General features: G+C 34.4%; 2 protein-coding genes and 2 pseudogenes across 2 annotated transcripts; all 4 read right to left on the bottom strand.

Annotated features, from left to right (window-relative positions):
- Window positions 1-5,405: 5,405 nt before the first annotated feature.
- On the bottom strand, window positions 5,406-6,848 carry LOC17886591 (malonyl-CoA:anthocyanidin 5-O-glucoside-6''-O-malonyltransferase). The gene has a single exon (XM_006293116.2). The coding sequence runs from the start codon at window positions 6,826-6,828 to the stop codon at window positions 5,491-5,493; it is 1,338 nt and encodes a 445-aa protein (XP_006293178.1). The 5' UTR covers window positions 6,829-6,848; the 3' UTR covers window positions 5,406-5,490.
- A 1,621-nt stretch (window positions 6,849-8,469) lies between these two features.
- LOC17885419 lies at window positions 8,470-9,520 on the bottom strand (annotated as a pseudogene).
- Window positions 9,521-9,665: 145 nt separating this feature from the next.
- LOC17884715 lies at window positions 9,666-11,794 on the bottom strand (annotated as a pseudogene).
- An 11,550-nt stretch (window positions 11,795-23,344) lies between these two features.
- On the bottom strand, window positions 23,345-25,189 carry LOC17885070 (phenolic glucoside malonyltransferase 2). The gene has a single exon (XM_006291046.2). It carries the CDS (start codon window positions 24,850-24,852, stop codon window positions 23,482-23,484), a length of 1,371 nt encoding a protein of 456 aa, XP_006291108.1. The 5' UTR covers window positions 24,853-25,189; the 3' UTR covers window positions 23,345-23,481.
- Between the last annotated feature and the right edge of the window lie 600 nt (window positions 25,190-25,789).

Here is a 25,789-nt window from a genome sequence, read left to right on the forward strand (position 1 = left end):
GGCCCATTAGCGGCCCATTAGGGGCCCATTAGCGGCCCATTAGCGGCCCATTAGTCATTTTTGTTAGTTAACTCGGCCCACAATAGTCATTTTTGTTAGTTAACTCGGCCCAATAGAAGACGTTTTTGAATCTAAACTGACAAAAATTTAGGTATGAAAATCTCATATATTTCTGTCATTGAGTAGTTAATAGTTTGATGGAGATTTCAGATTATGTATAGAAGTTTCAAAGGTTGCTCACCCAAAAAAAAGGATATGTATAAATTCTTGTATTTGTATGTCTGAATACAAGTTTAATGGAGTGTGACGCATCATCATAGATATAAGGGAAGCTTCAATGTTTGTGAATAAATTGAACACGGAATAAAACTTGAAGTTTGAAAGTTTTTTTTTGGTAAGAACTTGAAGTTTGAATGTTAAGGTAAGAAGATTATCTGGTGCAAAAGAAAAAAAAAAGTAAGAAGATTATTAAAACTTTAAAAAGCTCCAAATGTTTTAAAAGAAAATATATTTTCAATAAAATGGAGAAGGCCTTAGAAAATAAAAAAAGAGTTATTAAAGAGAAATTGCAAAAAAAGTTTGCCGCTATCGGATCAGATTTTTCTGATGTTCGAAAACGAAACTCGAGACACTAATACTAGTGAATACAATACTTACAGCTTTGCGGCGAAGATACTAGATCAAAACCATAAGCATATATGATGGAGCGGAAGCTTCTAGGGATAGGAGTAGAGATCCGTTGATTCTCAGAATACCCGGAAATCTAGGGTTTGAGAGTCCTCCTCTCAGGGCTTTCGCAAAAGCTCTTGGATTTGTGAATACTCTTCACAGTGGTTTATTAAAACCTCTTTAAATCTTTCGATTAATCAATATATCAAAATAACTGCATACAATAGGAGGCTTAAGAAGCCTATTTATAATAAAGCATAAAACCCTAAAACTAAGAATATTCTAGAATAATTATAATAAATAAATTAAGAGATAATAATAAGAGATATTTGGAATATCTCGCTGCATCAGGTCTCGCCGGCCAAGAAAAGATTCGTCCTCGAATCTTGTATCTGCGCTGCATCAGCTCCCGCCGGCCAAGAAAGATTCGCCCTCGAATCTTCAGCAGATTTTTTAGCAAAAGTGATCTTTGTAGATCCATCTTTATCTCTGTCGGTTGATTTAGCTCGATTTTTGCACAATCCCGGTTTGATCCGAAATTTGCACGAACTGTAACTGACCCAAAATTTGCACGAACCGGATCTGACCCGAAAATTGCACGAACCGGATCTGACCAAAATTTCGCACAAATCACCTCCTCGACAGATGTACAGGTCGGAACTTGCATGAAACTTACCCAAATCGGTGGTTTCATGATTTCTGCAGAAAACCCGAATTTTGCACGGATATGATTTCGCCCGAACTTTGCACAAATAAGATCTTCTTCATAAACATCATAGATCGGATCACCAACAATTTCTCTGTAGATCTGGTGGTTCTCCTCTCTCTCGATAAAAGGACTTTCGTCCATGATAGGGTAGATGCAATCACTTGCCATGTGATAACCAGAATCGTTCATTGATTTAGAAATCAAAGAGACGCAGCTCTGATACCAAATGATGGAGCGGAAGCTTCTAGGGATAGGAGTAGAGATCCGTTGATTCTCAGAATACCCGGAAATCTAGGGTTTGAGAGTCCTCCTCTCAGGGCTTTCGCAAAAGCTCTTGGATTTGTGAATACTCTTCACAGTGGTTTATTAAAACCTCTTTAAATCTTTCGATTAATCAATATATCAAAATAACTGCATACAATAGGAGGCTTAAGAAGCATATTTATAATAAAGCATAAAACCCTAAAACTAAGAATATTCTAGAATAATTATAATAAATAAATTAAGAGATAATAATAAGAGATATTTGGAATATCTCGCTGCATCAGGTCTCGCCGGCCAAGAAAAGATTCGTCCTCGAATCTTGTATCTGCGCTGCATCAATATGGCAACTCGACTCTCTACTTAGATCTCGTGCTTAGCAACCTAATAAATCGTAGATCTAAGCATATCATTATTGAGAAGCTCTTAACCTTCCAATAATGATGGTCTAACATCCTTCCTCCAATATCGATGATCTACGAGATTTATGAACAAGACTCCCTTCAAATTTGGTTTGGTGAATGTAGTCACGACGATTTACAAAAGAGTAGTGGTTCAATCAAACCTCCATGTATCTCATGTCATCCATAGAATTGTATCTCTCTTTTCTAAATTTGCGAGAATGTTACTTAACTTCCTTTGTCTCGTACTATATATAACTCATATTAAGGACTGATGGATCCTTGATTGGCTTTACATGGGAATTGTAAGCTTTTAGGTGAAGGTCTGCTCATTAGTTCTTTGTTTTAGATGTTTGAATTATTTATTTCATTGATTATATGAATTTTTGTGATCTTCCCTTACATATGTATATGTGTTACTTCATGGGATGTGAATGTCAGGACAAATACAAGGAAAAGAAAGAGAAAAAGAGTAATGATAGAAGCAAAGACAAACAGAAGGAAAGAAAGGAGAATCCAATAAGCAATGACACGATTGAGTCATCGGTTCAAGAACATGAAAAAGACCTATTAAAGTCTTACCAGAAACAATTCTCTCTCCCTTTTAAGCTCATGAAGAAGCTTAAGATTCATTATGGAAGCAGCTTCTTCAGTTTGGTCCGATAATGGTAGATAAGTAGTGATAATAGTTATGTATCTAAAATTAATATTATTTTGGAGAACTATAGACTATATTTAATTTATTTGATCAATCATTAATCATTGGGACCCTTAATCATAAGATAATATTATTTTGGAGAACTTTTGAGTTTAAAGTTTTGACTAAATTGATCGGTTTCATTGATGTGAGATCAAAATTTTCTGAGAATCTCAGGTGATTGATTGTCAACGATGGTGAGATATTACAGATGGACGAAAATAATAGAAATCGGGGTATAGTCGGTTTAATTCCGGCTGATTATTAAATTGGTCAATTTATTAATTAAATCAAATAATTTTTATTTAGTCAAATCAAATCAAGAACCCTATTTGTATCAAAGTGACACCTCCTTGGTACATGAACCTAGTTAATCGTCGTGACCTACTTAAGAAAAAAGAGAGAAGGAGAGCTCATTCACTAGGGAGAAGGAGAACAAGCTTGGTTTTGTGTATATAGCAAAAGAGGCAAAACTGTTGAGATTTGGAAGGAAAGGGTTCCCACGTATCAAAACATACCTAAAGGTAATGAAATTTGTACCTAAGTCTTGTACCTCAATTCTCCCATTTACAAAAGTTGATTTAGGTTAAAACTATGTGAGTTATCTGCAGTTTCATGAGACACTTACGCAAACGGGTACTAGTGGAGGTTAAAAGTGTGATCGTGGTAGCATATGTTATCTGATCGGCACCAAATTTTGTGGGAAGCTACGCGACATCGAGGGAGTGCCTTACACCAGAGATTTGAACGTTAGCGGTTGGTTTCAGGTTTAGGGTTTTGTCTGTGAGACTGTATTTTTCTACTGTTTATGCCCAGTTTGCTTCAAGGTTGTTTTTGTTTGTGTGGGTTGTTTTAGGGTGTTGCTGAACTGTTGTAATCGCGAGGAGATTCTCTCCTAATTTTGTTTGTTGTTCGAATAATTTTTGTAAGGTGAGTGTGTAACCATGAGTTTATCTAAGCGATTTATATTAAGTGACTTATTTTGTGATGATGTGTAAGTTGTGGAGCTTCGTACAATCTTAAATACTTAAAAATTAATAAACAAATACAACTGAAAAAAACATTAGTTACAAAAAATTATCCAACGAGCTTATAAGTAATAAAATTCACAATCAAAATAATGTTACACAATTTTAAACACTAAGCAAATTTTAAAATATATATATATACATAATTCTCAGCGTATCAAGGAGAGTTTCGTTCCTCCTTTGTGGTATGGTGTGGATTATAAAGGATCCATTTTTCAGACCCACATTTGTGTCCTCTACTCTTGTAGCGGCAGCACATGCTTTGGAGGCAACGACCATCGCGGCCTTAGTTTTGGGTGTTTCAAGGCGGGCTTATTCTTCGAATTGTCAAGATCTCAAGATTTTTCACAGTTTCGGTGGCCTCGCAGACGAGTTCGAAGATGTCGTAGCGGATACTTTTGAGCTTTGGTCTAAATTTCTTTTTGCTTTCCCTTTTTTTTTGTATATCCACCCAAGAATCTTTCTTGGTTCATCTCCTCCAGAAATGGAGTTGAGTCATTTTAGAATTAATGTTAGTTTACAAAAAAAAAAAAAGTATTTACGATTGTACAATGATATTGTGATTGTTAATTATATAATTTAACCTGCGGAATACAACATGACAATTTGTTTTGTTATATATAACCGTAATTTAATCAACTTAACTAAGTATGTATAATATTTCAAATAATGATATGATGATGGCGTAACATCTTTCAATTAACTCATTTTATTTTAGACTAAAATATTTTGTGTGTAAACAGCCCGTAAGAAAAAATATAATCATATTTATATAAATTCAAACTCGTTCAATCAAATTTATGTAAACTGAAACTCATTCAATCAAATATAATCATAGTTATAAGCATATTAGTCTTATTTATAATGTTTTTGAACTATTATCTAAAATTTTCTACCCGATGTGTGACGTTGTACATTTTTTTCTTTATGATTCAGTAATATATGTCCGTTTTCAAAAATTCAAATTACAACATATGTGGAAAAAATATATATATTTATTATACATATGTTATATGTAATAATATAAATTTTAAAACAAATAAGATCATATAACGATATTTCAGAGATATTCAATTTATTAGGGAGATATTTTAGGAAAATCGAAGTAGTTGTAGATCTTTTACAAATTTAAACCTTATAGTTAGTAAACTTATAGAAATGGCAAGGGTTTATGATAGCAAATAATACAAATTAAAATGTTACTTTACAAAAGGTATTTCAAAATTGTTAATATAGATATTTCGAGTACTCCGAACTTACCTGAATCGAAAAGATCTCAAACAAAACTTGATTCGAATTGTTAAAATACATGAATGGGACCTCAACCAGTAGTCCCAAAATACATGATCTTATAAAACCCGTGTTCGTTATCATTCCTAAATCTATGAAAAATGGGCCTTAATCAAATCAAATCCAGTTCTGATTAAACATGATATCATGTGCGTTTACAATTTGTCTAATGGCCCATCTATATTGGTTACAAAGCTACCATAGATCATGTGTTAAAGAAACAAAAAGAGTTTGAGATTAATCTTTGTGCTTTTGTGTGCTTGAGATTGTAAACTCCTTGTAGTTCTTGTTCTTGAGTAGAATGAGAACAAGAACAAGAACTATATACTAAAAAAACAAAGATTTGAGTAGATTGAGAAACTTATTAGTAATTAAATCTTAAAATTGAGTAATTTGACCAAAACATAAATTGAACCAAATTGATACATTTCTTTTTTATTCCAACCCACTAGAAAATAACGAACCAAAACGTTCCACGTCATCTTTCTTCAAACAAACACCAATCTCAACACCACCACTTCCATCTCCACTCTCCGACAACGAAACCGAAGCATCTTTATCAATAGTCACTATCTCTACTTTAACCGGTTTTCCCCACCCAAAATCCGACCCATATATCCCTAACCGGGTTGACCCGGCAACCGAAATCATCTGTCTACCCGGTTCCATCCTCTTAAACGCCTCAAACGGTAAAAGCATATTCTTCTCTATATTCTCCGGACACAACCCGTTGACCCATACGGTCAAACTCTCCACGGCCGAGATTAACCCTTCTTCCAAGATTGGTTCTGCCTTCACGTCAAAATCTCCTGACCCGACAATGCAGTTTCCAAAGAACGTCGACGGTAACGGAGGGTTTAACCGTGACCGGAAGTCTGATGCAAAACCAATACACAAGAACCGGGTCGGGTCACCTCCATGCATCTTTACCATGCATGTTATAACGTAACCGTAAGTGATGACAAAAGTAGATAAACGTAGGTCTTGAGACAATGACTTGGTCTTGACTACATCACGTAGCTTTTTTATGTTTTCTTGAGTTAACCTGTACGTGACTCGGATAATGTCTTGTCCGATGGCTTTAGATGGAAACAGTTTTAAGCTTGGTTTGTTGTTAGAAGCTGAGATCCACCGGCTTAAGAGTTTTGTCTCCATTCCTGTTGGGTCTTGGACAATGGTTCGATCAAAAGAAGGGACTAGATCACCAGGAAGAGGTTCTTGTTCTTGTTTACAGTTGTGAGCCCATGCTTTGAGAAACATGGCTGTTGTTTTCCCGTCTAGAACAGCATGATGTGCGGTTACGCCAAGACAAAAGCCTTGGTTGGGGAAGAACGTTACCTGAACGGCGAGAACGCGAGCTGATTCGTCGGAAATCCCTAACTCAGGGACTAAAGGATGAAACTCTATGGCCGGACGAGGTTCATCTCCGGCGAGACGTGACAGATCACCGTTAGATTCAGCTACCGTGATGTGCACGGCATCTTTTTCATCAGGAGAGTAGACAATGGACGGTTTGGTGTCGATCGAGTCCCACACGAGGCGGCCGGCGAGTGGGAGATAGTGGAGGAGGGTTGCAGATAGAGAGGACTTGAGTTTAGGGATGAGAGAAGAGCGAGTCAGGTCAGGGACGTGGTAGAAGATAACACGGTCCACAGGGTGGAGTTTAAGCCAACCTAAGTCGAAGTAAGTGAGTGGGAGTGTGAGAGAGTTAGAAGGTGGTGGACTAACTTGGACCACTTCGAGTATGTTAACGGCTGAGTTTGAATTCACCATGAGTTGGTAATGAAGTTCAAAGTTTTTATTGGTTTGCTTTGAGTTTTAAGTATTAGTATTTAACTATGTATAGGCTTCTTTGGAGGTTATGGTCTTTACTTACTTCTCTCTTCCAAGAACGTCAACCACCTGATAGGTTTACCCAACCGGTGGGTGGATATATATATGATATTTTGGCTTTGAGTTTGAGTATCTAACAATGTATATTTTATTTTTCAAATAGGTACTAATTATAGAGAATCTTCGCTAGACTATCTTAGACTATCTCCAATGGTTTTTGCTATTTTTGTCTCTATAATAGTGGAATTCTATAATAGAGGTAACTTTTGCTCCAATGGTTTCCTCTATTTTCCCCTCTATAATAGAATATTCCAAATAAATTCTTTTAAAATTTTAATATTAACATAATCTATTTATAAAAGTTGCAAATTAACCCATTTACTTTAACTTTTATAAAATTTTAATAAAATAATTACTTTTATTTAAATTAAACATTTATCATAAAATCATCAAATTATGTAATATTTTTTTATTAAAAGTACATTACGTTACATAATAAAAAAATAAGATACTAGATTCTTAACCATCAGCATAAGTGTATTTTCCCCACAAATGATCAACTAATGCATTTCCAAGTGAGAAATGAGCTTCTTTATCTCTTATTTTCTGAAGTAATTTAGGAGAGTATTAAGTAATTTTTTTTGTATAAAAAGTATTATTATGGAATAAATGAAAAAAATAAAATCTTTTTTTCTTTCAATAAAAATAAAATATATTATTTATGTATATATTAACTTTTGCAAATGGTAGTCTCAAATTTTAGAATATATATTTATATTAAAACCTTTAAAATATTTCATATTATTATTTGTGATTAAATATATTTATTTTATTTATTTTGTACATAAATAAAAGAAGTTTGAGATTAAAAAGACTACTTTGCAAATAAAATAGTTCACCTCTATTTATAGAGGAAAAAATAGAGTTCCTCTATATATAGAGATAAAAATAGCAATCTCTATAATAGAGGTGGATATAGAGGTGGGTTGGAACAAAATTTGCTATAAAATAGAGTTTAGAGGCAAAAATAGAGGTGAGTTGGAGATGCTCTTAGGCTCCGAAAGGTGAAAACGGATTTGGTAGTGCGGAACAAGCGGTTTGATAGTGTAGTACGGTTCAACTGCGGTATGTGCGTGATAAATGTAATTACAGGACAAGTGCGGTTTGTGTAAAAAAAAACGGTGCAAAATAATGTTTGATTGGTGGAAAATTAGGATAATTATTTTATTAATAATTAGGATAATTATATAAATAAATTAATAAATAAATATATTTATACATTTACAAACCTTAAAAACCCAAAATGACTTTAATTTTTTTTTTACTTACATACCAATTGTTAAATCAATTAAAGTGTTTGACCATTAAAATATAAAACATATTAAAAAAAATTATCGATTATTTTGATATTCCCATAACATATTCGCAAAATTGTCTCTTATTTACGTCATATGTTCGCCATCTGCTATTTATGTTGCATCCATGTCACATATATCATGCTCAAAAATTATGTTGTTTATATTTTTCTCAGTCATTAGTTCTGCGAAATCAGCATCTGAAAATTTTGAAATTATGATGAAATTATGTAATCCCACTGTCGCCATTACCACTGTTTTTTTTAATGTGGACATTATATCTTGGAAAATCAGAAAGAATTCTCCATTTTTTCTTCCAAACTCCAAAAGTTCTCTCGATAACAGAAGGTAATGATGCATGACATTGGTTGAATAATTCATGTTTATTTCTAGGAGGAGAGCCAGACTAAAAATTGAGACATATGATATCTCACAACTCGATTTCTTGATGATCTATAAGGAGCGTGAAATCCTTGTTTGTTTGTATAGCCAGAATCAACGAGATAATACTTCTCTAACGGAGGCAAAGGAAACTCATAATCACTTTGTTGTGCCATTTGTAGAACAGCTGTATCGTGGCATGATCCTGGTGCTCCATTCCAAATATATGTGAATAACATATTCAAATCACATATTGCCATCATGTTCGATGATGGATTATCGTGGTGATTCCAATACATTCCCTGTAACTCAGGCTTTACTTTGTCACATACATGAGTCCCATCCATAACTCTAACAAATCCACTAAAATATGGCCAATATCTTCAATTTGTCTGAAGCTATCAGGAATTCGATAAAGTTCTTGTCTTGTTGGCGTTCTAATATAATCACATGCTAACAATTCAGTTACCGTAAGAACTTCCTTAATTTTTCTTTGCATAGTCTCTTGATTTCTGCCAGATCTTAAACCAACATCTTTTTGAACTTCATAGTGTCCACATATCCGTAAAAACATAGCCACACTTTCTTCAATACTTATATTTAATATTGGCTGTAGACTATAATTTGTGTGCAACATATTACACAATGTTGTGAAACATGGAAGTGACATCCGTAATAACTGAAGACAAGCATCATCATCTTCCTGTAACCGACGCCATATATATCTCCATCCCAAACCTCCATCGGTTTGGACTGGAGCTCTTCGGAAATATCGAAAATAATAAGTTAAAGCTGGTTGAATTACTAACTCTTCAAACTGTTCATTTTCCAAATTCCACAATTCAATCCTCTCCTCGTAATTGAGATGGTTGGGATATTGTGATCGCAATTGACATATACGAAATGCCTGAAATTCAATATAAAAAACATTATTAAACATATATTATTTTCAAATAACAAACTAAATCATTCTTTTTAAATTACAAAACTACTTTAACAATAAAAACATAAACAAGAATGAGAAAACACAAGCACCACAAATTAATCTTCATCTCCTACATCAGTTTGATGACTTGCATTTTGTCCTTGCGTTCCCCAAATATTGAAAAGACCTCCAGGTCTAGGTGTTTGTGGCTTTTGTCCACTTTCAAAATAATTAGTGAAACCGAGACCGGGTGATGATGTTTGTTGAATAATCAGTGAATTTTCTTGTTGATTATTTCTTATATTTTCACTTCGGTAACCAAGTGAAAAACCGTATTGAACATTTGTTGGAGTTGTTCCTGATGAACCGCCTTGTTGAGTTTGTTGCCATGGTTGTATGTTTGATGGTGTGTCCCACTGTGGTGCATTTGGTGGTGCTCCCCATTGATGAGCATTTGGTGGTGTTCCCCATTTTAATGCATTTGGTGGGGTTCCCCACTGTTGATAAACAGGGCCCAACAACCAGGTGAATTTTGCCCTCCTAAGTTATTACCCACGGATGAAGGAATATTAGATGACAGACCCCCTAAATGTGGACTCCCAAAAGAATGGCATGAATCCAACTGTTTGGGCACATCTTGGTTGTTCCGCGAAACACCAGTCATAGCTTCTAACAATTGTACCTTATCTTTGTCATTTCTTCCTACTATGTCAATGAAATACTTACGCCAAAAGACAAACTCCTTAAGTGCGTTAACCCATGCCCAATAAAATCTCGTGTTCTTAGGAAGATCTACCGCAGTGAATATCGCTTCCGCTTTCTTAAATTCATCGTAATCGTCTTGGTCAAAACCACCAGGACGAAGTTGTTGAAGACTTTGTCATTGGAACTCTCTATAACCAGCAATGGTGTCTTGTATTGTTGTTTCAAAGGATTGTCACCTACAGTTTCCTCGTGTACTGCTTCCAATAGAAACTCGTGAGCTTCCCTCAGATCTTTGTAAATTACTCCCACGTCTAGTGCTTCTTCCTCTTGCATCACGGAAATTTGTGGTGGAACGTCACCACTTTCACTATCTGAATCATCATCACCCTCTTCATCATTTTCATGTTCGTTCATTAATTGTTCTCTTCTTTGTCGAGCAGAGTGTTGAGATTGTGATTGAACATCATATAATACGAGACATCTCTTCATCACATCCGAAAACTCAGGTGGCTTTTGATTCAAGCCTTTTGCTATTTGCATCCCTATAAATTTAAAATTAATGAGATCGTGATATCAAAATTAAAACATATCTTTATGAGTACAAAGATTATGTTTACTTACAAACTCTTGATCCTTCCATCATGACTCATATGCATATATCATGGATGTATCAGGATCAACCGTGATTCCAGTTTTATGCATAAGAACCTTCCATCTCTTGCAGTTTTTTTGAATTCATTGAGTTTGTTTTTGAAAAAACCATAAGTTTTATTCATGTTGAATACTTGATGAAACTTTTCAAACATGTACTCTCTACCGATGGCAGTAGGATTAATTATTCATGGCAATTGCTTCGTCGAACAATAGAATTAATGTTTTTCCTGAATGTGCGTCCATTTGTACTTGTCTTGATTCTACAAATTTCGTAAATAAAATAAATGATATAAAATATAATTATATTTATATTTTATTTTAAATAAAAAATTTGTTTACCCGTACTGTTGTTTTGGTGGGAGGAGTTGAAATTTTGGTGGGATGATTTGAACTTGGTTGTCTAGAAGGATTAGTGCCTCTTCGACGATTAGACGAGATATCTACATTTAATCAAAACCATCAGTAAATAAGATATAAATTATTATATGGTTATTTGTTTTTAAATCATATTGTTTTACTTTCAAAATAATATATTTGGTTATATACATATACATATTTTTATTAGAAAATATTAAAATAATATGAAACATAAAAAATGTACAATTGTATATAATTAAATGATATGTATAATTCAAAAAGATTAAATAAAATTGATTGTAATTTTTTTCAAAAATAATTTCATTAATACATGCATTCTCCTTACAAATAGTTTACTAACCATTATGAACACATTGAATTCACATATGCATGTTTCAATCATACAAATTTTCTTTATACTACACTTTAGTCTTAAACTTATATATAAAGCTAATACTTTATTTTTAACTAAATCAATTATATATACTATACTAATATAAACATATATTATATATTCAAAATTACCCATTATTATTACACTTAAAAAAACTTATGTATATAAAAGTATTTTTGAATATTTAACATTTGACTAAGAGGAAAACATTTGATTTGCTTAACACTTTAACATACAAATCTTATATATAAAATATATAACACTTTAATCTTACAAATCATACACTTTAATCTTACTAATATAATATTTAACATTTGATTTGATTAGCTTATAAAATATATTCTATTATCTAAAAAATTGTGAAGATGAAAAAACTTACCTTATATGAATGGATTGTGGTGTTTGCCAAAAAAAAAAAAGGTTTAGCAAAAAAAATTTTTTGCCTAAAAAATAAAAGAAGAGAAGAGTAAAATGATGTATAATGGGTGAGTATAACAATGCTTTGCATATCTCGTGTATAATGTGTTGGCGTAAGCTTGAACAAGAAGTTAACTTAAGCGAGAAGTTATCCTCATCTAACCGAGTTATGGAATTAGGAATAGGAAGTTTAGGAGTTATCTAGACTTGTATTATTCCCTATTTAGATTAGGATAATGATGATGATCTTTTCTATATATATGAGTTACCAAGGTGTGGTAAACCATAAGAGAGATTAGAGAGATCTTGAGGGCTTTAGTTTTTGAGTAAGTTTTCTAAAGCATTAATAAAGAGAGGAATTCTTTATTTGAGTCTCAAGTTCTTAATAATCTTGCAAACTAGATAATGAGTGTTGATGTTAGCTTTTGTACTACTTTTTTCAATTAAAAAAATCAGAAAAAACTTATCTTCTATCAAGTGCGTATTTCAATAAAACCACAGGATATGGAGAGGGGTTGGTTTTCAAAGCGGTTTATGACCATTTTTTGTTTTAAAACCGCAAATGTTTTTTTTCATTAACCGCAAATCTAGATAAAAAAAGTTGATTGTTGTCAAAAATGTGGTTTTCTATTTTCTATCTTAAAATCCGCAAATGTTAGATTACCATTCATGGCCTTATTATGCATAGCATCTTTTAAGAGGATGTCCAGTGGTAGAGATACTTATTTAGAGCATCTCCAGCGGTGATGCTATTGAGAGGTACTCAAAAGTTAAATTAATTAAAAAAAGAAATTTGGAGAGAGAAAGACCTTTCGTTGCTCAATATAGCAACTCTAGAAACGGTACTAACATTATTTTGTACACATATCTCTTTCTTGATTTTTTGGTTCACAAAAAAAAATAAAAAATATATATATATAATTAAAATAATATATACATATTTATATATATATATATATGTATATATACAATTTTCTAGTTACTCTACCGATAGAGTTGGTTTTAGAGTTTTTAGTGATATTATATTAATATTTTTAATAAATTTAGTTATATATTTATATTTAAAGTTTAAATAAATGAGACATGTATCCCATAATGGTACTTGTTTAAGAAATATCAATGTGTCTCTCTTGTTTTATTTTTTATTTTTATTTTATTTTTAAATAGGTATAATACTTTGGGATTATTATATGTTTTGTCTTTTATATAAGCAAAACAATTAAGAGTGCCACAATGTCAAAAAAAAAAAGTTAAGACTGCCACTTTCAATAACTTATTTTATGCAGTGCCATATTGTGTGGGAAATGCATGAGCGTAATGACACAACTATCCATTGTCAGATGGAGAGGTTTTTGCGCATGGTTCAAAAAATTGAGTTTGATGGGACATTTGTTTTGCAGCTACATAGAGCATTAAATGGTGACAATTGAGGATCCAGAGGACAAACGATTTATTGGGTAATTAGAGAGTTAATTGAACCACAAAAAGAATATCTAAGTTTTGTTAATGGAGGACAAGCAAGAGAGAGGATTTCTGGAAGTGGTGAATGCTGAAAAAGGAGAACTAGATTAATCTTTGGTGTGTCGATGGACAATACCAGACCTTATATCAGGACCCGAATTTTTTTCCTGCGCCACGGAACATATAGACGATCTGTGGAGGACAAAAAACAAAAATAAACATTGATGGACGGAAAGTAAATAACAAACAAGAGTTTATCACAAAAGACGACTTAGAAATAATGGACGAGTAAGACCGAGACATCTGGCCCACCAGAATATGATAAAAGGAAATAAGTAAATATTAATAGACAATATAGTAATGGACAATATAGTAGAATGGACGAGTTTGAATCGATTACGTCTATGAAAAACTTACTCTTTGGTGTGTTGATGGACAACACCAGATCTTGTCTCAAGACCCGAATTTTTGTCCTACGCCACGGAACGAATAGACGGTCTATGGAGGCAAAAACAAAAATAAACATCGATGGACGGGAAGTAAATAGGAAACAAGAGTTTATCACAAAAGACGATTTAGAAATAATGAACGAGTAAGACCGAGAGATCTGGTCTACCAGAATATGTTGAAAGAAAAAAGTTAATATCAATAGACAATATAGTAAGAATTAAATAATTGCGAATATATTTCGTCCATCTGAAAATTACTCTTATGGTTTTTGTGATATTTACCTTTTTCCTGATGTGGTTACGGCGTGATCCCCTCCTGATGTGCATCTCTATTGACCAGAATCAATGGTTCTTCCGTTTTCATGAACAGCGCCTGGACGGAGCCGTGTTCTCGACGGTGGTGGCAGTGAAACGATTCTGGGCAACCATTAGGTTAGAGAAAGGAATCAGCTATGTAGTAAAAGGTCGTTGAAGAAGTTGTTTAACAAAAAAAAATAGAAAGGGTGAGTTGTTTGTCCATCAGATAATACTTTGTTGCTGTGCATCCGACATATAGAGGAGAGAAAACTGAAAGTTGAGTTTTTGGAGAATAAAAAACACTTTATGTCGCTTCAGTTCTATTAAGCTCTTTGGGTTTTGCAGATTGATTTAAGAGAGGGGTAAACCAACCTTTCTTACAACATGCTCTGGCAGGCGGGAGAAGCCCATTAAATAAGTGGCAATTCAAAGAAATTTTGTCATTTTACATGGCATTGTTTACAATTTTCTGTAATACTTTCTCCGACCACCTCCACTCGTGAGAAGTATTAAAAAGAAGAAAAAAATATATACTTTTTTATTTTTATTTTATTACTTCAACTCCTGAAAAATTGGCATATGTCGCATTTTATTTTACTACCGCTGCTAAGATCACCTCCACTCGTGAGAGGTAATAAAAAGAAGAAAAAATGTTATTTTCTTAAAAAGAAAAGATTTTATTACTTCAACTCTTGAAAAATTGCCATCTGTCCCATTTTATTTTAGTACCGTTGGTAATGGTACCATTTTAAGAAACATTTTTTATCTCTCTCTTTAATTTTGTCATTTTTTATTAATTTATTTTATTTAAAGTCTCCTTTGAAGTTTTTTACTGGACATGCTTAGCACCTCGATAAGCATCATTGTTAGAAAGGGTCTAACACCATCTCCAATGGTTGAACCTCTCATGGGATGTTTAACCATTTTTTATGTTTAAATTTTGGTTTTTCAAAATTTAAGAGTTTCACCAATTTTTTTCTCTCCAATGGTAGAATTCTTAGTTAGGTTCATAAGATTTTTTATTTTTTTTAGTTTTGTAAAACAAATGTATTAAGCAACAATTTGTCTCGACATCACCCACTATGATTCTCCGAATACAAATGGTAGTGTGTATGCCAACAATTTGTCTCGACATCACTATGCCTTTGTAAATAGATAGCCCACATCTATTCTCAAAACTTCTTGTAAAGCGAATCACCATATCCCACCAATATAAACAAAACAACGATTCAATGCATACCAAAGAGCCTTCGAAAACATCAACAACTTACCAATTTGATTTCTAAAATATCTCCTAAACTGATTTCTGGAACAAGTATCACTTTCTCTGAAACCTCAATTGCTTTCTTTTTCAATTTCTACAAAAATCAGATAATAACACTGAATCTCCCCAATCCATGTAAGGTAAAATACAAATCAAGAAAGCAAGTCCCTCAAGCTCAACACATAACACTATTTTCACTAATTGATGCCATCCTTTTCAAAATCAAAAGCATAAAATAAGACAAGTCACAAGTAAAAACAATAACAAATTATCAAATTCACCAACTTAGAAACCACAAAATCAAATTCACCAATTGGGAGAAGAAACCCTAGAATTAGATCATATATTTCATCATCTAAAATGAATTCATACCCCTCAGAATCACAAAAACAAACGCATTCACTTGATTCTACAAAACCCAGCAACAAAGTGAGATCAACAAAGAGGAGAGTCTCTTCAAAAAAGGAGAAAGAAAAGTGTCACCTCGGAGAAGAAGAAGAAGAAAATATGTTTTTTCTTCTTTTTTTTTAAAGATTATTAATAGTCATCTGCCACATCACCCTTAAGAAGAAGAAGAAGGCACCAAAAAATCAGAAGGGAATCTGGGCCTTTTGTGTCTGGTTGGCTGGTCACGATCGAGTATCAACGGGGGATCATATGCTACGCTGGGATCGGGGAATCTCGGGACTGTGTCGCCTCTGCCAGCAATGTGTAGAGACAAGGGATCATTTATTCTTTGGTTGCGACTACACTTCGGAAATCTGGGCCTCTATAGCTAAGGGTCTACTACGGTCGCACCACACAACCAGCTGGCCAGTTCTACTCCAGTTGGTCTCTTCACACCAGCAAGACTGCACTCACACTTTTCTCCTTCGATATGCTTTCCAAACCACCGTCTATGCGGTCTGGCGAGAGAGGAATGGAAGACATCATGGAGAACCTTCAAAACCAGGTTCTCAACTTACTCTCTGGATCGACAAGCACATAAGAGATCGACTATCTTCTATTCGGATGGCGGGCGATAGACGTTACGATGAGGGACTTCAAGCGTGGTTCCGGTCTCGACAATGATCTTTCATAGTTGCAAATTTAAATCTGTTTTCTAAAGTTTTAAGTTTAAAAAACCGTTGCACTAGTTGTACAAACGTTTATTTTTCTTTTGAATATAATTTAACATTAAATTCAAAAAAAAAAAAAAGCAGAAGGGAAAGAAGGATGGAAAAGAAGATGGGACAGTTAAACTTGGAAGGCAAGGAAGAATCATGCATTGTAGTAAGTGTGCTGAAGCTGGACATAATTCAGCTGGATGTGTTAAGTTTCCAAAGGAGAAAAAGAGTAAAAAGAGTGAGACAAGTACCAAGAGTACGATAAATAAGGAGAAGAAAAATCTTGATGAGGCTGGTCCTTCTACATTTCAAGCACGAGAGACAGTCACACTCTCACAAGGACCAGAAACACTCTCACAAGGAAGCACTATCTAGGTTGTCATAGCAGGTTTAGGAAGAAAGGGTTGTGAGAAGTAACTTGCATGTTTTTGTTTGGTTTTAGGAGTTATTGCAGGTTTTTGTTTTGTCAATTATTATGTTATTTTGACAAATTTTTAGGCAGTTTTGAATTTATGTTTAGTTGGATGAATGCTATTTCATTAACACACGTTCGTTTCTCATTAAGAATTTTTTTCATATTTCATTAGGAGTTTTCTTTCTAGCATTCTGATTTCAAAACTACATTACCCATGCCCGTTTCAATCATATTTTTCTGCAATTAGTCATATTCTAAAACCAGTCTGCAATTAGTCATATTCTCTCTCTCTCTCTCTCTCTCTCTCTCTCTCTCTCTCTCTCTCTCTCTCTCTCTCTCTCTCTCTCTCTCTCTCTCTCTCTCTCCTGAAAAAGGCGACGGGACGATTGTTCAGCCAATTCCCCCGCAAAACCTAGTTCCAAGCTCATCAAACGTTAAACCATAGTCCAAAGCTTCGATCGAAGTCCCGATAAAATCAACTAATCAGTGCTCAGATCTTGAGAGTCTTAATTCCAAGGTAATATTAATCTTCCACTAGATGCAATCTAAGATAAGCGATTACCAAAAAAAAAAAAATCTAAGATAAGCTTATTTTGATTTGGATATAAAGTTTAGGATTTGTTTGTGTTTTAGTTTGTTTAATTGAAGAATCAGAGTGGTAATCTGAAGTTAAGGAGAAAGAAATCCGAGAATTCTAGGTAGATTTAGGTTATGATTACGAAAGCTAGTCTTGATTTTGAATTGTTTCTCAACATCAATTTTATTTTTCTGCATCGTTCTTTGTTTATTCTTGTGATTCCCTTCGATATATGTGTGATGTGTAATATTGGTTTTGGATTGATACAACTAAACATGTGCAAATGGAATACTTCTATGGTAATATACTAATTTGTACTTCTAAGTTCTATCTGAGCATTAGTACATTTGGTATCTTGATTTTGATATGTTCTCCCTCTTTCCTTTTTGTGTATAGTGAGCTTATAAATATAGTAGTTCCTGGGAGACTAGATAAAAGAGCGATAACCACGAAGAGGGTACTTAACCCATGGGAGAGAAATGAGAATCACACGCTCTGTCTTAAGTCTACAAAAGTTGTTGACTGCAGTGTGGTTAATATTGGGACTGAGGACTTGGCTGAAGGACGAGTATGTTTTGCTTGCTTAGTTTCAGTTAATCATAATATACTAGGGACATATTTGACTAGAGGTTTTATTGTTCCTACAACCACATATGTTGCTTGGATCGATCTCACAACTGCTCGTTGATCTTCGTTTGAAAAAATTATCTTAGCTTGTTTTCCAAATGAATGAATCAATTAATGTTTCATTGTCTCTTTAACTTCAAATTTATGTATATGTATTAATAGATAGAGCTTGAAGGAACATGGTACATAAGCTAATGTATACAATACAAAGCAAGTGATATGTGTTGATAGATAGAGAAGTATTAGATTTTTTCAGTTCTCTTTCTCCCCATCTCCTTTTTGTTAAGTTCTATTTCTCTCCAAAATAATTTTATAAGAACCTCTACTTACCATTGGAGATGGTCTTAAAGAACCTCTAATGGGAGGCTCTTAATGACTTTCTAAGTATAAAAATATTAAGAAAAAAAAACTTAGAGAGAGAAGTGATAGATTGTTTCTAAAACACTTGTACACATATGTATGGTTTGCTTTTTTATTTTTTAACCAAAATTTAATTCAATAAATCTCAAAATAAAAAACCTTATCATTGGTGATGCTCTAACCATTTTAATTCGTCATACTTTTATTTGTGTCTTAAAAACTTATTAACTCAATATTTGCAAATTAGTACATTTTTAAAACATAAGACTACTTACAATGGGCTGTTTAAAAAAATAATCAACAGCTTAATAGGATGCAATGGTTCATTGGAGAAAAAGAGAAGCTGAGACCATCCACAACGGGAGAGCTCCATTACGGGCTCTTACAAATATTTTAAGTATAATTTTGTAAAAGTTGAAGTTAGAGATGGTGTTGGAGTTTAAAAATTTGTACTACTCCAATGATAAGAGCTACGGGGTTTATATACATTTAAAAAAAAAAAAATCTTCGTCGTTGAAGCCTCACCTAAAAAGAGAGAAAAAAACTCGCAACAGTGTTATATTAATCAACAATCAGAACAAATAGACGAATCTATCAACTTTTCAAAATCTTAAGAACCAAACACAGATGAACTAATCCTGGAAAACTAGTTCCTTTGACAAATAAATATCGAACAATCATAGTCTAACACTCCAAATCTCCAAATTTCCAGTTAGACAGAAAGATAACAAAAGGTGCCATTTTCAGTGCAAGAGATAAAGACTCAAACAAAAACCATGTTATCAATGAGAACCCAAATAAAAAGAATAACAAAAAAAAAGTTGTTCACTTTTGCTTCCTTATTCTCCATCGTTCTCCTTCTGGTTATATATAGTCTGCAATCTCAATTGCTTCTTAAAAAGCTCATATTCCAATTTCTCCTCTTTTTCATTAGAGGATTCAGAGCCGCCAGTGAGAAAGAGAAGAGAAAGGCTAAGATTTTTTTTCTTTCTAACTAACCATCCACTTATACGACGCCACGTAACCGTCTCGTACCATAACAAAAATCTCCTATTTAGGAGACGGTTCATCATTAACACCAATTAAACATTAAATTTTTATCACTTTTACTCTAAGGCCAACTCCACTAGAGAAACTCATAAAAGTTGTTTAAAAATAAACTACTCAAAAAAATCTATTAACAACTTTAAACAAAATCACCCTTCCACTAGAGAACTCCTATCAAGCGTACTAAATCATTATAATAGTATTTTGTTAATAGTTGTTAATTGTATATGAAATTTAAATAAATTAGCAAATAATTCAAAAATAACACAACAAGTACTTAAATAACCAAAAAGGGGAATACGTCAAGGTGATCCGTTGTCACCATTTTTATTTATCCTATGTGCTGAAGCATTGGTTCATATTATGAAAAAAAACAGAACAAGAAGTAAGGCTTACGGGTATGCGTCTAACGCCGGAATGTCCGTCTATACAGCACTTGCTCTTTCCCGATGACAGCTTATTTTTGTGCCAAGCAAGTTTGAAGGAGTGTACTGAATTTTTACATTGTTTGGATGTGTATGGTAAAGCTTCAGGCCAAGTTATTAATTTCCAAAAGTCGTCTATAACATTTGGAAAAAGATGGATCCATATATGAGACGTGTTATAGGTGCTTTCACTGGAATAGAACAAGTTGGAGACGGTGGGAAGTATTTAGGCTTACCGGAATGCTTTAGCGAGTCTAAACGGGAGCTGTTGGCTTTTATCAATGATCGTTTGGACTCGATATTGAAGGGATGGAATGAGAAGACCTTATTGCTGGGAGGGAAGGCGGTTTTATTGAAATCTGTAGCATTATCGATGCCGGTGTATGCTATGTCGTGTTTCCGTCTTACTAAAGATCAGTGTAAGAAGCTTACAAGTGCAATGTCCAGTTTTTGGTGGAATGCTACAGAAGACAAACAAAAGATGCATTGGGTGGCTTGGGAGAAGGTTTGTAAGTTGAAGTCTCAAGGTGGCTTGGGTTTTCGGGACATTGGTCGCTTTAACCAAGCTCTTCTTGCAAAGCAAGCTTGGAGATTATTGGATTCACCTCAATCTCTGCTAGCTAGAGTATATAAGGCTCGATATTTCCCTAGAACAGAGTTTGTGGAAGCTATGATGGGATCTAGGCCTTCTTATGCTTGGCGTAGCATTATGTTTGGTAGAGAACTGCTAGAAAAAGGGTTGATGAAGACGATTGGGAATGGTTGCTTTACACGGGTGTGGCTAGAGAAATGGGTTTTTGATGATTCCCCTTGGAGACCAGTCAATAAGAATCAGTTTTATGATTTAAATTTACAAGTCTCTGCCCTCATTCGACCACAAGGTGATTGGAATGTTGAGCTTTTAAATGAATACTTTCCTCCTTGTGATGTGGTTAAAATAAGAACCTTCCCCCCGGAGATAAGTTTACCTGATAAACTTATGTGGGGTTATACTAATGATGGCCGTTACTCGGTGAAAAGTGGCTATTGGTTACTTAATAGAGACTTATATCACTTTGTGGAGGTGTCTGAGAATATTAAGCACGTCAAGACACTACCGAAGATTCACATATTTCTCTGGAGAGTGCTCTCGGATGCGTTAGCAGTAGCCTCTTGTATGCGTTCTCATGGCTTAAGTGTCAATCATATTTGTCAACTCTGCCATCAAGAGGAGGAGTCTGTCTCACATGTCTTATTTAGGTGCACTCTTGCATCCCAAGTTTGGGGAGCAACCCATCTTCCTTTGCCGAGTAATGGTTTCATTGCTTCAATAGCAGAGAATGTGGAATTTATGTTGGATTTGGTATCTAGAGTTGATTTACCTCTTCCAATGAGAAATGCAATTCCTTGGATCCTTTGGGAGATTTGGAAAGGAAGGAATTCAGCTGTTTTTACCGCTAAGGTGCCACATCATGATGTTGTAACTGCTGGTGCGATATCTGCCATGGAGGAATGGATGTGTCAACAACATTTGCAGAACCAAGATGATGTTTGGTCTGGCCCTCATCCGAGTGTGCTTTCAAGAAGGTGGTTGCGGCCAGCTGAAGGTGTTTTGAAATGTAACCTTCATGCATCATGGAGAAATGCCTCTGGTTTTTGTGGAGAAGCATGGATTCTGCGGAATTCTGTTGGTGATGTGCTGTTCCATGCGCGGGATGCTTTCTTACCAATGGTTAATAGCATAGCAGCGGAACTGCATTGTATTTATTGGTGTCTGACAAGCCTCAAAGATATCAGAATCGCAAGTTGTGAGGTTTGGACGGATTGTAACGCGGTAGTTTTGGCGTTAGAGAAGCCTATGGAGTGGCCTAAATACCGTTCGTTACTGCTCAAAGTGCAGCAAGCTCAACAACGGTTTCAAGGAGTATCCTTTCACCTTTCTTCTTCGCAAGCGAACTCGGTAGCACGTGACATTGCAGGTAGTGTTACGAGAGATGGCCGGCTCACTTCATATTTATCCTTGGGAGGACCGGCGTGGTCACATCAGCGCATTCAAAGGGACCGGTGTTAGCTTGTTTTTGATTAATTATCTATGATTTTATTATGCTCTGTTTTTATTCCTTCCTCTGTCCCTGCAACTTTTAACAATAAAGATGACAATTAAAAAAAAAAGTACTTAAATTACTTATAGGGTGTGTTGGCAAACTAGTACGTTTTTGAAACATAATTATAAATATAGTACATTTACTATTCACAATTAGCAAAATAGTACAATTTTACTATTTCAGATATCTTTACAGACAGACAACTGTACAGTAACATATCATTGTACATCAAATATTTGTACAAAGAAAAACAACTACATATAAACATATTTACACATAAACAAATATACATATATAGACCAGAAAATATCTGTACACGTACAATTATACGTATATATAGACCGCTGTACGGATAATTTTCCGTATATCGACACACTACTGTACATAAGGATAGCTGGACGTATCAAAATTTATTTGAAAAATATTTGAAATTATATTTAAAAAAATGCATATCAAATTATAGAGAAAAAATATAGATTTTTATGTAATTGAAATTTTATAGAAAACAAATATATTTTGATGAATATTTTTAGTTATTAGATTTAAGGGGGTTTTTAATAGGTTCTAAATAGTGTCCAAATAGTAAAAATGTATTAGTTTGCTAATAATGAATAGTAAATGTACTACTTCTACAATTATGTTTCAAAAATGTACTCAAAACCCAATTAATTCTTACTTATATTACATTAAAAATTTTTAAAAAAAAATTTACATAATTCAGAAATTTAAACCTCATGTGCTAAGTCAGTTTGTCGAGGTCGAACAAACGATCAAAACACTTCTTCTGAAAAAGGTTTATAACATTCATAGAAATCCCATTTCGAACTTCATAGTGATGATGATCTATTTGTTGGACAGATAAAATACTTGCTTTCACAACACGGTCGTGATAGAGTTCAACCATGAAAGATATAAAATTTTATAATTTGTAATCCACCGTATTCACAAATGTACAATTCAATCGTACTTGTACCAGCTTCTCAACACCTTTAGTAAGGACTATAGTCATCATACGAGGTTGGATTCGCCTTGCAGGAGACCATCGTGCAATATCAACCTTATCTTGGCCACAAATATATAAAATAACATGGGTCATCAAAAGGACATTTAAATCAATAGCACATAGGAAGAGGACGATATTAAAGAAAGGATGAGACGTGAGAAGATCAAGTACCATGATGAATGTATCAACATAACATTACATGGGCTTTAAGATATGTATTAAAACATATCACAACGAGAAACAAGAACACTAAAGCAAGCTTTAACGTACGAAGGTATCACTAGATACGTTTAACTTTGTAAACCATTGTTGAAAAAAGACACAACCCTATCCATTTCATTCTTCTTCAGACACATTCCAATCTCCACACCACCTGATCCCTCACATCTCTCAGCCATAGAGAACGCTTCTGCTTGATCAATGGAAACAACATCAACCTTAACGGGTCTTCCCCACCCAAAATCCGACTCGTATATTCCCAACCGGGTTGACCCGGCTATTGCACCAAACTGTGTGCTCCCTTTTAGAAAATAGAAACTGTCGGCAAACTCCTTCACGATCATCTCTTTCTTTCTTGAACTCAACTCTTTGACCAAACCACTAAGTATCTCAACCGCCGTAACAAACCCTTTCTCTCCCATAAACTCCGACGCCTTACGGTTGTAACAACCCACCGGAAACTGTATGTTTCCGAAGTAAGTCGCCGGAAGTTTCGGATCCAAACGTTCTCTAAAATCTCCGACAAATAGTAAACTCACTAACCTCTCTCCATGTCCTCCACGTGCCATTACGAAGCATGTCCACGTGTAAGCGTAAGCAATGACAAAAGTAGACAAGTGGAGGCTTTGTGACACGTTCTTGACTTGTTCTTTAAGTCTTTCCACGTCATCTTTAGAGAGTACGAGCGTGGCCAAGACTACGTCATCTCCGAGTACTCTTTTGGGAAACGGAGTCAAGCTTCTGATGTTGGTTTTGTCCTTTTTGTTAGATCTCACCGTATCGATCATCTTCTCATCGAGTCCGGTTAAGTCTTTTAACAAAGACCGATCATAAGAAGGAGTTAGATTCTCTGGTAGAGAGATTACGTTATCGAGTTGTTGTTTGCATATGTGAGCCCAAGCTTTCATAAACATGCTTGCCGTTTTCCCGTCTAAAACGGCGTGGTGTCCTGCGACGCCTATGGAGATTCCTTGGTTCGGGAACAACGTGATTTGTATGGAGAAGGCAGTGGCTGAGTCATCAGTAACTGGTAACTTGGGAAGCAAGGCATGTAACTCGGAGACAGGACGTTGTCCATAGCCGGAGATATGAGAAAAGTCAGCTTCACTCTCGGCTATAGTCACCAAAACGGCGTCGTTTGGTGCGACAACGATGCTTGGTTTGGATTCGTTTGGATCCCAAGTGATGTGGCCGGTGAGAGGGAAGTAGTTGTGGAGGACAAGGGAGAGAGAGAGCTTGAGCTTAGGGAGGATAATGGAGATGAAGTTCTCATGGGTTGACTCGGTGAGTTTGTAGAAGAAGACTCGTTTGACGGGGTGGAACAGTAGCCATGGTAGGTCGAAGAAAGTTAAAGGAAGGGAGAACGAGTTGGCTGAGTTGAGAACAGAGTCTGAGTCGGCGGCAGGGGTGACTCGGGTAATGTCAATGATGTGTAGCGTCATCGTGAAGAAGAAAGTGAAAAAGAGTGATTGAAGTTATCAACTGCAAACCAATAATGGATCTCATCAATATAGTTTTAGTATATATTTATGTTCAAATTTTAGGAAATTATTATTTAGGTACAGAATGTTACGTGATTATGATGTTTGTTTGTCTCTTTAGGACACACGTACACGAAGTAATGACATATGTTTTCGTGGTATTATTTGTCAGGTTTGATATGATTAGTAGGTGGGAGTGATTGGTTTACATGTTCCATGTTTAGTATTATTGCCGTAGTGGTTTAGCTTTTGTCTTTATTGAAAACTTATTTAATTAATTTAGTAATGTACTATCTTGAAAAGTTAAAAGGGAAATTGCATTCTATATATCCAGTTGACCAGTTGATTAAGTATATGTCACTCTTTTTTTTATAATTAGCTCTATTTTTAAGGACAATTTTAGTCTTGGAATATTTAGTTAACTGATAACTGAATTAGCATAATAAATTTAAACTTATAAATATATATAATATGTTATCGTGGTAATTCAGTTCAATAAATAAATAATAATAACATAAAAACTTATCAGATAACTATACATTTAACACACTATATATGATGTCAAAAATAGCAAAAGCAAGAAAAAATGAAGTAATGATGGAAAAATTGGAAACAAAACGATGATGTGGATGAAGATATTTCCAAGGTGGTGTTCATTGGAAGGAAAAGAGGTGACACTTTTAGCGATGGTTTTACTCGTGGTGGTGGTGACGATGATACTGACGGTAAAGTTTGATATGTGTCAATAGTTACGAAAACAAAATTTGTATACCCTTTAATAATACATGGTTAAATATATTTTTGAGGTTTAGATTTTATAATTAAAACAAAATTATATATCAGTTTGGGTTTATAAATAGATCTTAGGGTTTAGATATTACAATTAAATTGCATACTA

The sequence above is a fragment of the Capsella rubella genome, unplaced genomic scaffold, assembly GCF_000375325.1.
Source record: "Capsella rubella cultivar Monte Gargano unplaced genomic scaffold, Caprub1_0 scaffold_5, whole genome shotgun sequence".
In the NCBI taxonomy this organism is placed as follows: domain Eukaryota; kingdom Viridiplantae; phylum Streptophyta; class Magnoliopsida; order Brassicales; family Brassicaceae; genus Capsella; species Capsella rubella.

What these genes read in the sequence shown, in the direction of transcription:
- LOC17885070 (XM_006291046.2), bottom strand. Translation starts at nt 24,852, where the DNA reads ATGACGCTACACATCATTGACATTACCCGAGTCACCCCTGCCGCCGAC.
- LOC17886591 (XM_006293116.2), bottom strand. Translation starts at nt 6,828, where the DNA reads ATGGTGAATTCAAACTCAGCCGTTAACATACTCGAAGTGGTCCAAGTT.